This window comes from Pseudoliparis swirei, chromosome 6 (assembly GCF_029220125.1).
Source record: "Pseudoliparis swirei isolate HS2019 ecotype Mariana Trench chromosome 6, NWPU_hadal_v1, whole genome shotgun sequence".
Classification (NCBI taxonomy): Eukaryota; Metazoa; Chordata; class Actinopteri; order Perciformes; family Liparidae; genus Pseudoliparis; species Pseudoliparis swirei.
Genome location: NC_079393.1, coordinates 28,746,907 through 28,761,885, shown reverse-complemented (window position 1 = coordinate 28,761,885; position 14,979 = coordinate 28,746,907). Strand labels below are relative to the sequence as shown.

The following is a 14,979-nucleotide window of genomic DNA, read 5'->3' as shown; positions in this document are numbered from 1 at the left end:
TGTTTCAGGAGATGTCATCGTCTGCATAGTGTTTCAGGAGATGATGTCATCGTCTGCATACAGAGCGTTTTAGTTGGAGATGATGTCATCGTCCGCATCCAGTGTTTCAGTTGGAGATGTCATCATCTGCATAGTGTTTCAGTTGGAGATGATGTCATCGTCTGCATCCAGAGCGTTTCAGTTGGAGATGTCATCGTCTGCATCCAGTGTTTCAGTTGGAGATGTCATCATCTGCATAGTGTTTCAGTTGGAGATGATGTCATCGTCTGCAAACAGTGTTTCAGGAGATGATGTCATCGTCTGCATACAGTGTTTCAGGAGATGTCATCGTCTGCATACAGAGCGTTTCAGTTGGAGATGTCATCGTCTGCAGCATCAGAGGGGCAATGTGTCTTTTCTGGACTGAATCGTGACTCGTATATCTGGCCGTCCAGAGGGGTCAACTGTGCTTCAGGGCGGCAGCGTAGAGGAAGAGGAGGGGTGTGTTGGTGAAGAGTGGAGAGTCAGGCGCGCGGACAGGATTGTACAGCGTGCTGCAGGTCAGCTTGAGGTGAATACCATCGATCCCAAAACAGATGGGGACTCCTCTGGTTGTATAGAAGTCTATGCTTTATGTGTTAAAGCTGTATTCTCTCTCCTGACCACCAGGGGGCGGCGACTCTGGTTGTATAGAAGTCTATGCTTTTGTGTTAAAGCTGTATTCTCTCTCCTGACCACCAGGGGGCGACTCCTCTGGTTGTATAGAAGTCTATGCTTTTGTGTTAAAGCTGTATTCTCTCTCCTGACCACCAGGGGGCGACTCCTCTGGTTGTATAGAAGTCTATATAATGACTACTTCTCTTGATGTATTCCTTCAGTAAACATTGTAAACATGAATAGAGGAGAGAAAGAGAGGACCCAATAAATAGTCTCTTGTTTTGCACTCGGCACCGTATTCTGGCCACAGAACAGATTGCTTATGAACCGTCGCTCCATGAAGGAACACTCCGCTCCACAAACCAGCAGCAACATGAACAGGAACGCTTCCATGTTTACAACTCATTCAGATACCATAACCTGCATCGGGAGAGCTGTTACCCTCCTTCATGGAGACAACGTTCATTCACACTGCAGTCCTTTACGTCACATCGGGTTGTATCCACACATTACAAAGGGCTTTCTTTAGTAAAGGTCATCTGGCCTCAGATCTTAGCCTGAAGTCTTCTAGAGCGTCAGAAGTCAAACACCAACATGTGGACATAAATATTTCTTTATTGACTCGTTTCTCACATTCCTCGTCTCAGTAAACATTTCATTCTCACTCTGTGTTCAGAGCAGCAGCGGCTCGGCATCGTTACGTTATTATGACAGACAGAAGTCAGAGCCAGGGGGCGGGACCCCCAACAGTTTCACTTTCACATCTTTTGGACCCATGCGGAATAAAATGAAAATATTAAATATTAAATTCAAACAAACAAACCGAACATAATAAAACTGGACGACACTGAATGAAAAGTCTGGAACACGACACTTTGCATATTTTAGCCGCCACTGTATTCCCCCTCAAGTGGAACGTAAATCACTTTACTGGAGGAGACCAGAACCACAAAGAACCGGTCCCTCTCGGGAACCGGGTCTGCAGCTAACGGGCTAAAAAGTATTTAAAAACAAACGCAGCAGCAGCGTCCGCTCGGCTGTCGTCAGGCCCGGCGCCAGGACCTCGGAGACGTTCGAGGCTCAGATCGACACGCGGTTATTCCATTTGGCTCCAGAGGTCGTGAGTTTGGGTCGAGATGTAAACAGAAGCTTTGGGACAGGACTGAAGAGAACCAGTGAGGTGACCTTTGACCTTTGATCTTGACAGTTTGTGGATGTGAACCTGTAGAAGTTTCCCCGTGGCCTCGGGACTAAACCGTCTTAAAGCAACAGACATGGTGATAAACTAAGTAAACTAAGTAAGTTCATCCCTCACAAAGTGGACTAGCAAAGTGCAACGGTGTCACGAGCTTTAAAGTTCTACACCTTTAAAGTGCTACCAACCTTTAAAGTTCTCCACCTTTAAAGTGCTACCAACCTTTAAAGTGCTACACCTTTAAAGTTCTATAAACCTTTAAAGTGCTACACCTTTAAAGTGCTACCAACCTTTAAAGTTCCACACCTTTAAAGTGCTACACCTTTAAAGTTCTACCAACCTTTAAAGTTATACACCTTTAAAGTTCTACACCTTTAAAGTTCTATCAACTTTTAAAGTTCTACACCTTTAAAGTTCTACCAACCTTTAAAGTTCTACACCTTTAAAGTGCTACACCTTTAAAGTTCTATCAAGCTTTAAAGTTCTATCAACCTTTAAAGTGCTACACCATTAAAGTTCTATCAACCTTTAAAGTTCGATCAACCTTTAAAGTGCTACACCTTTAAAGTTCTACCAACTTTTAAAGTTCTATCAACTTTTAAAGTTCTACACCTTTAAAGTTCTATCAACCTTCGAAGTTCTACCAACTTTTAAAGTTCTATACCTTTAAAGTTCTATACCTTTAAAGTTCTACCTCCTTTACTGTGCTTGCCCTACTCGGTGCCTCACGTCGTGATGAACTCGTGGTTCCTGTGGTTCTTGTTGTTCCTGTGGTTCTTGTGGTTCTTGTGGTTCTTGTGGTTCTTGTGGTTCTTGTGGTTCTTGTGGTTCTTGTGCTCTCCCAGTGTCTCACATCATCTCGTCTGTGTTGTCCTCCAGTGTAGTCTCACCCCGGTGGTTCAATACCCAAAGTGCATGACTTCATATTTTGCATTTATCGCTTGGGTGGTCTTAAAATTGAAAACATTTAAAAACACACACGAAAATGCAACTACTGTGTTAAGTTTGAAATGAAAAAGGCCACTTAGCATAATAAAATGTTGTTACGCTTGCCGAGTTAAGTCATGACAAAGACAGACCTGTCCCTCATTAGTGAGCGTCACAGTTCAACCTCCTCACAGGAGTCAACCCTCTGAGGTGGTCCGGCCCAAAGGAAGTCCTCCTGATGGATAGATGACCTGGGGGAGGGGCTGCCGGTCCAGCTGGTCCCTGTGGGAGGAGGAGTCAGGAGGATCTCATCGGACCTCAGAGGCCTACAACACAACGTATGCACACGACTCACTGCACTGGCAATATAGTACTCAAGTATCAGAGTTAGGACAAACCCAGCTCAACCCGTCATATAGTATTCTTACTGTGCCATCACGATTAGACACGGTGGAGAGCATGTTACTCAAACAGGAAGAAGTCGTATATTTGTCAGTTTGAATTAAACTCCTATAAACTTCAGACTGAAAGCAATATTATGAGCTACAAAAAGCAACTCTATATACTTCCACAAACAGTTCACACAATTCAAAAACCAGTGCTCAGTTATGGGGACCAGAAGTGGGGCAGGTCTGGTTATTTAAAGTTACGTTACTTTCTTTGTGAAGAGGATGTATAGAAAATAATCATCACAATAATAACTGGATATGCATGTGAACTTTCACTTTGATGGGGTATGCGGTGTGCGGCCAGACGGCGTTTGTTTGGAGAGAATAAGAATGGGAATAATAATTCCTTGAGAAACAACAGGTTCCTCTCGGACGAAGTCGTCACGAGGAACCTAATAATTAAAGCTGCGAGCAGCGCTGAACGCGTTCTCGCTCACCTGCGCCAGTCGGGGGCGCTGAACGCCGGCTTTTATCGTTTGTCACGTAACACTGTTTCATTTGGCCACTAGGTGGCGCTTTGACTATAAGTGAAAATAAGCATGTGGATATCCTCAGGCCGTGACTTGTAACAAGCATTACAAGTTTGGGGCAGATTCAAGTCCAATTGAGCCAGTAGGCGCCAGAGGAACCACCTTGATGCGTTTACCCACTAGAGAGAGAACATTACGGTCCTAGTAGAATACATTATGGTCTAAAGCGTCTTCTATTTTTAGGAGGTATTTATTTACCATGACAAATGTGAATGTTTATTATTATTTTTGGAAGGATTGAATGAGATTAAGCAATAGTCTAAAACATAACAAATTACAGAACGTGGCCGTGTATTGGGGTCCACATAACGTCAAGTAAAGTTCCGTCACCATCATTCTCCCCAGTGTTCACCATTCTCCCAGTGTTCATCTTTAAGGTCTTAAGAACATCCTCGAACAAGAGTGAAGTCGATTCGGACAAGTTTTATGGGAGAAATCTGTAAATGTATAACTGCAAAAAAAGACAAATACAAGCAAAAAAAGGCAAAAAAGCCCAACTTTGGTGACTTATTGTCGCGCCCCCTATTCTTTAAGTCGCACACGATTTGTTTTGCAGGTTCCAGGATGCAATGTGCACATATACTGCAGGTTTGGAGTGACTAGTCCCAAGGGTGTTGAAGTCATGAGCATTGAAAAATAAGACACGCCCCCAAAATCTAAGTAGGCGGAGCTTATGGGTCAAAGCCATTTTTGGAGAGCAGGTTCAAGTGGACATGTGTGACAAATGTCAAGTAAATCGGACCCTAATAATAATAATAAGGACGGCTGTTTTAAAGTGAAACTTAGCTTCTCCTGCGTCTTGTTTCGTCTCAACAGAAATGAACATTCTAGTAAACAACCAATATTTTCAGAGTATCTTTTGAATGCATTAATCAGACAAAAACAAAGTATTGAAGCTTTCTGTCATCCCATAACCTGGTACCCCACAGAGAAGCCCAGGGCACTGAAAGGTCAGCCGAGTGTTTACCTGGTCAGAAAGGGTTGTTTACCTGGTCGTTTACCTGGTCAGAAGGGTTGTTTACCTGGTCGTTTACCTGGTCAGAAGGGGTTGTTTACCTGGTCAGAAGGGGTTGTTGTTGTTTACCTGGTCAGAAGGGGTTGTTGTCGTTTACCTGGTCAGAAGGGGTTGTTGTCTGCAGGAGCTCCCCCCGTGTGCAGCGACTCGATGTAGGCCAAGGCGCTCTGCAGGGAGGTCAGGCAGTAGCCCTCCTCTCCAATCAGATAGCTGGAGGAGACGAGAAGTCCGTCAGCTGGTTGGGAGACTCTGAGCTTTCAGACACCGGACCAAACACAAACGGTTTCATGTGGAATAAACAAAACCCGACTGCAAACAAACAAGAACAGAAAAGATAAACAAGTGATTCATTTCCCTGAACGACGTTTCCACCACAGGAAGTAAAAGGACCCGGCGCCTCTTCTGGACACGGGACAGACGTGGACGAGGCCGTGGGCCGCTCGGGGGATCGAGGAGCCAGCGGGCGTCCAGGGAGTGTTTTAATGCTGGACACGCCCCCTTAGTGCTCTCTGATTGGACGCTGCAGCTGAAGACGGATCTCAGATTAAACTCAAGTTATATTTAAACTGCTGGAGAATCTAATTTATATGTTCATTGTAGGTCTGAACAACAAAAAGGACCAAACTACCTCCTTCAGTTATAAAAGGATTTCTCTTGATAACATTATACGATTATTTCTATCAATATTTTAAGTGGATTTTTTTAAGAAAGTTTTCTAAAAACTGCAGACACTCATTGCCAGACAATCTTTGCCAGCCTGCGAGTAGATCTCCCCCTCCTTCCTCCACCTCTCAACCACAGGAACATCAAGTGGTTTTTATGGAGGAGAAAAGACCAAATCCCAGAAGTCCTGACATTCCTGGGCCACAATCTAACCAGATCTCCTGGCTCCGTGTCCGTGGGTCCACCTCGTTGGGTGTGGCCTGAACTCTCATGCAACGACACTCAGCGTGATGTAACCATCTCCTCAGAAACATATCCGTCTCTTTAGCTGCAGGTCCGTCTTCTGTTGTGTGTTTAGAGATGATGTCACCATTCAAGGAATTCAATTCTTTCGCAAATTAGGGTTATCCGATTTTAACGTGAAACCCAGCACACATTCAAATGAATGTAATTGACCTTCATGTAAATGTGTAAAGCCGGACCAAACGTCTCGTATGTTTACTTCCCAGAAGGTGATGATTCCATGTTCCTGCCTCTCCGACTGCGATACGGCGTTCAGTCGGTGACGAGTATTGTGCAAGCTAACTTTAGGCGTGTAGCCGCCTGCCACCAGAGCGCTGTGCCGTCCACGCACCATCACAAAACACTCCTCTGTTCAACATCTGGTCACTAAGCAACAAAAGGCCATCAACGAATTAATTACAGGGAACAACCGTGATATCTTCCGCCTCCCTGAAACTTGGCAAAAACATCTGGACTACGACGCACCGAAGCAACCCAAGGTGTCCCCCAAGGTTCAGTACTCGGCCCCCTCTTCATTTACTTGCTCCGCCCTTGGCAACATCATAAGCCACCACGGTCTCCACTTTCACCGCTACGCCGACGACACACAGCTTCACATCTCCACCACATCCACCACGCCCACGACCGGCTCCAGCATCACCGATATAAAGACCTGGATGCACGCCAACCCCCTCAAACTCAACAGAGACAGATCTGAAACCATCATCATCATCTTCAACCTCAAATCACTCAACACATCCCATCACAACGTCTCCCTCAGATCTGCAGACAGCTCCCCCCCCCCCCCACACACACTCTGTCTGGGAGACAGGGCCTTCTATATTGCTGCGCCTCCATCTGGGACTCCTTCCTCCATCACTTTTTAATTCTGCACTCATCCTGTGACACTGGTTCACATGTCAGTATTTTCCTCACCGTCGTCATGGTTCTTGTTTACGTGTGTGACGTCACCGAGCTCACGGCCATTCGACAGCTTCTTCTGCGACATGGCCGACGGGTCCAAAATTACGACAAACCTTTCTGCATTTGGTGCAAACTAATAAAAAAAAGGAGTTGGCGGTTCCGCCGTCTTCTCCCCGGCGCGGTGACTCACCCTTCGTGAATGAACTCCTCCAGCGCGGCGCATTCGGACACCAGCTGAGGACACTGGCACCGCAGGGCCACGAAGGACAGGATGGGCAGCAGGTCGTCGGCGCCGCTGACGGAGAGGAGGAAGAGGGCGGAGAGTCAGCGAGGAAGAACAGAAGTACATGAGGGAGACGGCGTGGACTCCCCAGGGACGTTCAGGAGGGAAACGACAGAGCGCTGCCTCTCCCCAAGAGCTGCTGCCATGGAGATGATGACAGACGGATATCATTCTGTGTGTGTGTGTGTGTGTAGATGGTGACCGTTTGTTTATCAGGACTCACACGCAGAGGCTAACAGGGAGAGTCAGTGGAAACTTTCCTCCTGCAGGGTTCTGGAAGGTGTGCACAGGACCACCCACACATACACACACATATAAGGACAGACGGACACGCACAAACACGCGTACACACACACACCTTGTGAGTTGACCGCTGTAAACACAAGACATCGATCCTCTTTTTTAAACCGGAGTCACGGCATTCCAAGTGTAAAGTGCACCATTCCCACATGAATACTGATGTCGTGAGAAGATTGGACTCCATTATGGGTCCAACTCCAAAGGGGAGGACGTCAACAACAAAGATCAGAGAGGTTCTTAATGACCAGAATGCAGTGGGGCAAGTGGTGACCATTTAGCAGCACAATGGCAGAGAGGAAAGAAAGGGACGTGGACAAAGAAGAACCAATGAGGACAAAGACCGGACCAAAGTAAACCACGGCAGAGAGGACAATGAAAAGATAGAGAGAGGGGGGGGGGGGAGAGTACATTATAAACTACAGTGGAAGAGGGGAGAAGCCGGAATGCATTGAAACACAAGACTCACTCACGACTGGGATCGGACCCGAGAACACAGTCAACCTGTATCTAACCAGAGGTCATCCCCATGGTGACCAATGGACAGGGGTCATCCTCATGGTGACCAATGAACAGGTTCATCCACACGACCAATGAACAGGTTCATCCACACGACCAATGGACAGGGGTCATCCTCATGGTGACCAATGAACAGGTTCATCCTCATGGTGACCAATGGACAGAGGTCATCCCCATGGTGACCAATGGACAGGGGTCATCCTCATGGTGACCAATGAACAGGTTCATCCTCATGACCAATGAACAGGTTCATCCACATGACCAATGAACAGGTTCATCACATGACCAATGAACAGGTTCATCCACATGACCAATGAACAGGTTCATCCACATGGCCAATGAACAGGTTCATCCACATGACCAATGAACAGGTTCATCCTCATGACCAATGAACAGGTTCATCCACACGACCAATGAACAGGTTCATCCACATGACCAATGAACAGGTTCATCCACATGACCAATGAACAGGTTCATCCTCATGACCAATGAACAGGTTCATCCACATGACCAATGAACAGGTTCATCCTCATGACCAATGAACAGGTTCATCCCCATGACCAATGAACAGGTTCATCCTCATGACCAATGAACAGGTTCATCACATGACCAATGAACAGGTTCATCACATGACCAATGAACAGGTTCATCCACATGACCAATGAACAGGTTCATCCTCATGACCAATGAACAGGTTCATCCACATGACCAATGAACAGGTTCATCCTCATGACCAATGAACAGGTTCATCCACATGACCAATGAACAGGTTCATCCTCATGACCAATGAACAGGTTCATCCACATGGCCAATGAACAGGTTCATCCACATGGTGAAATAACCATTTTAGAAGTCCAGTACTTTTCCACGAGCGTACGAGGGACAAATAAAATGTGCAGTTGCACATTGGCCTTAAATCAGAAGAAAATCATTCAGTGGTGCATCGGAGGCCCTGATGATCCCCCTGAACAGTTTTATTGCATCTGGATTATGATGTTATTATTATTGGGAAATGACGAGCTCGTATTCCCAGAGCGGGTCGTCAACAAACAGATGTTGAGCTTTAAGACACACATCTGCATTCCTGAGTCCACAGTGACACACAAACAACTGTGTTCACGTCGCGTGAGAGACAGGCGGACACAGAGAGAGAGGACCTACACAAGAAGAGAACCAAGTGGAGCCAAGATATCAGATGAACAGGATTTGTTCCCCGATACTGGTGTTTGTAAAGAGTGAAACCCAGAAGATCTCCCTCTCTCTCTCTCTCCCCCCCTCTCTCTCTCAGCTCCCCACGTTGAAACACAAAAGGATGCAGAGGAAACCGTTTTTAGTCAAACTTTGTCAAACCAATGAACAAACATGCGAGTCTCCACAACGCAGTCACAACAATGGCTGCCGTGACCCACTGAGCCTCCGTGGGACTCATCTAGGGCTGCAACTAACGATTATTTTGATAATCGATTAATCGGATAAAAAAACTTTGATTTTCAACCCTTTATTCAAAACAGGGCCCGTACGGTCATGGAAAACCTGGAAAAGTCATGGAATTTTTAAATGGCTATTAGCAGGCCTAGAAAAGTAAGTGGAAAAAATAAAATCCCAAACTATTTGGAAAAGTATTGCAAATTTGTTTCATTCAAATGTTAATTTACACGGTATATATACGGTATGCTTTGGAATTCTCATTGTTATTTTAAATACTACATCTTCTCACTTTGTCACGTATAGACAGAGTTTTCACAAAATGTTTAATCATGGAAATGTGGTTTAAAGTCATGGAAAGGTCCTGGAGACCCACTGGTCACCATGGTGATGAACCTGTTCACTGGTCACCATGGTGATGAACCTGTTCACTGGTCAGCATGGTGATGAACCGTCACAAACAGACTGACAGCGTTCCTCTCGTGAGCAGTGGTCCCCATGTGGCCCCGCCCCCTGAACAATATCAGAGACGCGTTCCGATTTATTATTTTTTTCACCTGGCCCGCTGCCGTTGAGATTGCAGTGAGACGCGGAAAAAATGTGGAGTGGTGCTCTTCTTCACAATAAAACATCTTTGATGGACGTGTCGCGTCTCGGCCAATCAGCGTTCAGATGTCCACAGCGTTTGGGAAGTTAGGTTAGCTTGAATGTTAGTCCGCTACATCTGCTGCTGTCACGCTGCACGGTGTAGCGATGCTAACAAAGTACCGTACGTTAAACACGATGTGATTTAGCATATTTTTAGTATCGATCCTTCATTAAAAGAGCGATCAGAGCGCACGCGCTGCTCCGCTCCGTTAAATGATGTCTGCACGCGCAGCTCACAGCGAGTGGGGGCGTGGCTTATCTCCGTGGAAAAATATTTTCCGCTATCCGCCACGGAATAAATAACCACGTTTTCTACGTTATCCTCTTGTGGAAATGCCACACGTCGTGACATGTAGCGCCCTGGTGTCTGGAGTCATGTCGTCACCCGGAGGCGCACTCAGCTCCGTGAATGTCTCCGACTACGTGAAGGACTTCCGCATCCAGCGCCACGTGAGCAGCAGCAGCCAATTAGATTCATCAACAGAGGAGCAGCTCAGCGCTGATTGGCTCTCACAACGCAGCGTTCCGTCTCTCACTCTCTCTTGTTTCTCCTGCGCCGCTCTGCGCTCAAATCTACTTTGTTTATACTCCGTGACTTATTGAGCGCCGTAAGAATCGCGTGACACAACGAATCGATAATGAAATTCGTTGCCAACTATTTTAATAATCGATTTTATCGATTCGTTGTTGCAGCCCTAGACTCATCAGGAATTCCACCAAACTTGTCGTCCTGTCTGTTTAACAACCAGACAGGACGACCCACTGAGAGGCCTGGAAGGGGGGGGGGGGGACTGGGCACCGATGAGACCCGACAGGGCAGAGTTCTTGTTTGGGTACTTCCACTGGACTTTAACTCCCGATGAGCACAGAGTCAACACAGACTCTTATTTTGAAGTTTAACCTCTTCCACTCCACTGAGGACGCCGGCGTCCTTAAGCCCCTCCCCTTCCCTTTAAACGGCTCGCTCACGCAGACCACGTCAATAAACATGGGCATGTTTGGTATCCCAGCATTCAACACATCCTCATCTTTGCAAAGAACATATACATTTTCTTTTATTTCGTAATAATTTTTCACAAGAGGAGCCCAAACACACAATATCTAAAGTCGCGATCAATGCAGCAAGTCGGGTCTTGCAACATTTCGACGGAGAAAACGTACAGAATACACTTTCTAAGTAGATGTATTAGCGGAGGTATTAGCGGAAGTACTAGCGGAAGTTAGCAAAGAGCTAGAGGAATCAGAAAAGGTAAAAAGTTTTACAAAAAAACTTTTTTTTTGGTGCGCTGTGTCTTCCCTGACAGTAACGTGTTGAAGCCAGGAGACCGCGCTGTCTTTGCCGGGCCATGAACACGGTGATTTGCTCCGTTTTTGTTTGACTACATTTTATTAGTAACAGTTAGGTTAGACTTGTCAATCCCTTCGTCTACTCGAGAGGAGACTTACGGCTTTCTTTTTTTTTTGAGTAAAAGTTATATTTTGCAGTGATATTACAGTTCTTTACATTGGTATATGTTGAAACATATCAACATGTAAAGGAAAACACCTTCAGTGTCTTATATCATTTGGGTACCATGTGAGCATTTGGAGTCTGCAAATGTCCTTTTTGGAGCTCCGCCTGGATCTTTTCATGAAAAACAATGTAGGATGGTCATACTTTGTCCTATCCTCTTCAAATTTGAAGCAGGTGTTTAGTACTAGTGCAGTTACACACCTATACTGTCCTTTTCCTGTACAGATACAGTCACAGGGAGTTATTTATACTGAAATATACTTTTTTATTTTAGGCGGACAAACATCTTACATTTTTACTGACTTCAAAGGCCCACTGCTCTGTTTCTGTATGACCTAAAGGATTTTTGACACTTTCACAAGTAATCACAAGGGTAATTTTTCTAGAAAGCCTTCATTGATAAATTTATTCAGAGGGGTTCAGAAACTACAGCCATTTTAATTTCGTCAGATCATTTTAGGCGTTTTTGCTCGAAAATGGGGGTGGAGTGGAAGAGGTTAATGAGGGATTGGAGGACTTCACGTAAAAGGATGACGCAACCCTCGGCAGTCCTGCAAAGCTCTCCAACACTTGTAATGCCACAGGTTTTATTTTACGGTTGTAGAAACCCCCAGTGAGGGAGAGACACAGCCGATGATCCACTCACATGGCGGCTGTTTTGGGGGAGGAGTCCACCTGGTGAAGGCACCTGTAGTCCTCAGCGCAGGCACAGATCAGCCGCAACGTCCGAACTGCAATGAAACATCAGCAGGAGACATGAAACCTCAGGCAACAGCTGCAGCGCCCCATGAAGAACATGCGACTCATGAAAGACGTTATAATATAGAGCTGTCACTGAAGTCAAACAGAATGTCACATCAAAGTTGAATTGAGATACGTTTGTAAAAATACATCCAAACAATTGGTGATGTCACACGACTCCAACAGGTCTGGAAGACGTTTAAATATCTGACTCACCAATACACTCCAGCTTCCTCTGCGGGCAGCAGTCTCTGAGCAGCAGCTTGAGCTCCTGCACGGCGGACTCGTAGGGGTAGGAACCCTGCAGCGCGCCGGGGTCTCCGGGGAACAGTTTCAAGGGGACGCCGAAGGCCGCGGGCGAGGCGTCCCGATACAGCCTCACGCCCTCCTGGAAGGCCTGCTCCCGCTCCCTGTGGACCTTCCTGAGGAGTCAGCAGGAAGAGCTTTAATACACATGAACAAGCAGCCATGTGGCTGTAGGCCGGTCACCTGTAGGGAGAGGAAGGCTCTACAGGTACACTTGTTGTTGGCATTGATAGTTAAGTCAACTAAAGTTATTTAAACATTTAAACACTTCATTTGTTTACATTAAATTAATGACGTGTTTAAATTAACTGGTTTTTCTCTTCTCACTAAATCAATAAGAAACAATACGAGTATTGAAAAGGAATGGAGCATCACTGCCACACACACAGGTCACCACACACACACACACAATGAAAAAAAACCCTGAGACTTCCCGGATATTATTACTGTAAAGACGGTTCTAGAGTGATGATGTGATTGAACTGAACAGACACCCCGACGCCCAGCTGAGGAGAACAGGTGTGTGACAGTTGGTCTGCACCTGGTTTACACATAACTAATCGTATCAAATTGTAGATTCTCTGATTTGTATCTGGTTGCCTTTTAACTGGCGTCACCTCAAAGCCGTACCTGGTGTGAACACCTCAGGCATTCAGATGTTACCACTTTTAAAAGTCAGATAAATTCAAGTGAAATATGTTGCAGAATGTTTGAAAGTAAACAAACATGGAGCCTTTGGCACAGCCTCCCCGTCACGGCCCACCGCTTGTGTGCATGAAGATGAAGCTTTCGACAGTGTTACTGCAGAATGAGGATGAAGAGGAAAGCTTCGCCGTGCTACGCTTGAGCCCTTGGTTGCACAATGTGGGCCTCGATACTCTAATCCAGGTCTCGATCCAACTGAAGGTGCCGATTATCATTTTGAGTTGCAAAAGCAGTAAGAAACATAACATGATGTTTCAGCTGGGTGAAGGCTGCAGTACCTGAACAGAGCCACCAGGGCGCTCCACAGCGGCGTGAAGAAGGCCTCCTCGATGCTGGCGAGGACCAGGTCTTTGGAGCTGGCGGTGTTCAGACACTCGAAGGACAGCAAGCACAGAGACAGAAGCTGATCTGAAACACAAATATGCATCAACCTCCATTCTTACAGCTTAATGTAGCATTCTGTCCTCGCGCTCACCGATTGCAATGTGAATGTCCTTGACGACGACCTTCAGGTGCTCCGTCAGCGCCCTCGTCTCCAGCTGCTGCACGTTGTCCTCGTCCTGCTCCGGCTGCATGGAGGGGTCGAAGGTCAGCTCAGATTCAAAGCCGGGGTCGGCGCCGCCGCCGCAGTGGACCGGGGCCCAGTCCAACTGGGTCAGGAAGTGCTCCAGGTCCTCGAACGAGTTCTCCCGATCCACGTTGGCCAGCTCGTGAGGCTCCTCCCCTTCCTCCTCGTCGTCGGAGGCGGCGTGCAGGTCGTGAGAGGGCGAGGGGGAGGGCGACAGGCCCGCGGTGAAGCTGTGGCCGCCGACGCTGCTGGCCCTGGTCGGCCTCGTCGGGGTCTCTGTGGTCAACGGCAGCGTGAATACAACTCAGCTTCCGTGTTGGGAGCTCCACATGTCCACGAGTCATTTAAGCTGAGCTGGATTATTTATTAGAGCGTTTGAGCTTTTCTTTCGTTTTACTTTCGTTTTTAACGACGCTCAAAAACCCCGACGGAACCACGGGAAATCTACATCTCAGACTTCTACCGGCACTATTTTAGTGTTCCTCTGTTCCATTGAGGACCAAACCGTGACGCAGACAATCCAAGCTAGAGAAGCTGAGGGAGCTATAGTTTCTTCACGGGAAGAAAACGAGAAGTATCTGTGATGGTAAGAGGGGGCGGGGCCCCAGCAGCCACTGACAGACGTGGTGTCATCGAGGCAATTCCCCATCGTGAGAAAGTCCACGAGATAAACGAGAACCCACTACAACCCACCTCACTGAACACTTGTGGCTCCGCCCCCTACCTGGATGAAGCAGGTTGTGGCTGCTGCAGGAATGCCTGAGCGGCAGTGAAGGGCTGTGGGGGAGGGCTTTACTGACGATGGGGTAGAGCCGGTTGTAGACCCGGTACTGGTGCTTCCTCAACAGCTTCACCACTGGGTGGTCCGCCCGGCTGAGGACACAAGGATAGAGGACACACGTTAGTCCACCCTGGATGTGGCCCGAGGAAGGCCGAACAAACACACCTGATATAACCACTTGATTGACGTGTTTATAGAAACACTCAGCAAAACTAGTCTGAACCAACATGTTGACAAGCGAGCAAAACTGAGTCGGCCTCAACACAACACAACGCACCACAAAACAACGCAACACTGAACAATGTAACTCTAAACAACGCAACACTGAATAACGTAACACTAAACAACGCACCACTAAACAATGCAACACAAAACAACGTAACACTGAATAACGTAACACTAAACAACGCACCACTAAACAATGCAACACTGAACAACGTAACACTGAATAACGTAACTCTAAACAACGTAACACTAAACAATGCAACACAAAACAACGTAACACTGAACAACGTAACACTGAATAACGTAACTCTAAACAACGTAACACTAAACAACGCAACACTAAACAA

At 46.6% G+C, this 14,979-nt stretch overlaps 1 protein-coding gene across 7 annotated transcripts in view; it reads right to left on the bottom strand.

Annotated features, from left to right (window-relative positions):
• Positions 1 to 1,233: 1,233 nt before the first annotated feature.
• Positions 1,234 to 14,979, bottom strand: part of vps9d1 (VPS9 domain containing 1) — a 39,449-nt gene continuing 25,703 nt past the window's right edge. For 3 of the 7 annotated variants that reach the window (XM_056415887.1, XM_056415890.1, XM_056415891.1), the window contains 9 exons: positions 14,351 to 14,499; positions 13,534 to 13,902; positions 13,337 to 13,466; positions 12,264 to 12,469; positions 11,953 to 12,037; positions 7,128 to 7,277; positions 6,812 to 6,916; positions 4,850 to 4,962; positions 1,234 to 3,040 (listed from right to left, as the gene is read on the bottom strand). In XM_056415887.1, the coding sequence (XP_056271862.1) occupies positions 4,854 to 4,962; positions 6,812 to 6,916; positions 7,128 to 7,277; positions 11,953 to 12,037; positions 12,264 to 12,469; positions 13,337 to 13,466; positions 13,534 to 13,902; positions 14,351 to 14,499 (1,303 nt within the window). In that variant the 3' untranslated portion in view covers positions 1,234 to 3,040; positions 4,850 to 4,853. Of the gene's footprint in view, positions 3,085 to 4,849; positions 4,963 to 6,811; positions 6,917 to 7,127; positions 7,278 to 11,952; positions 12,038 to 12,263; positions 12,470 to 13,336; positions 13,467 to 13,533; positions 13,903 to 14,350; positions 14,500 to 14,979 lie in introns of those variants that run through there. The other 4 variants (XM_056415888.1, XM_056415889.1, XR_008831946.1 and 1 more) reach the window with 4 other exon arrangements.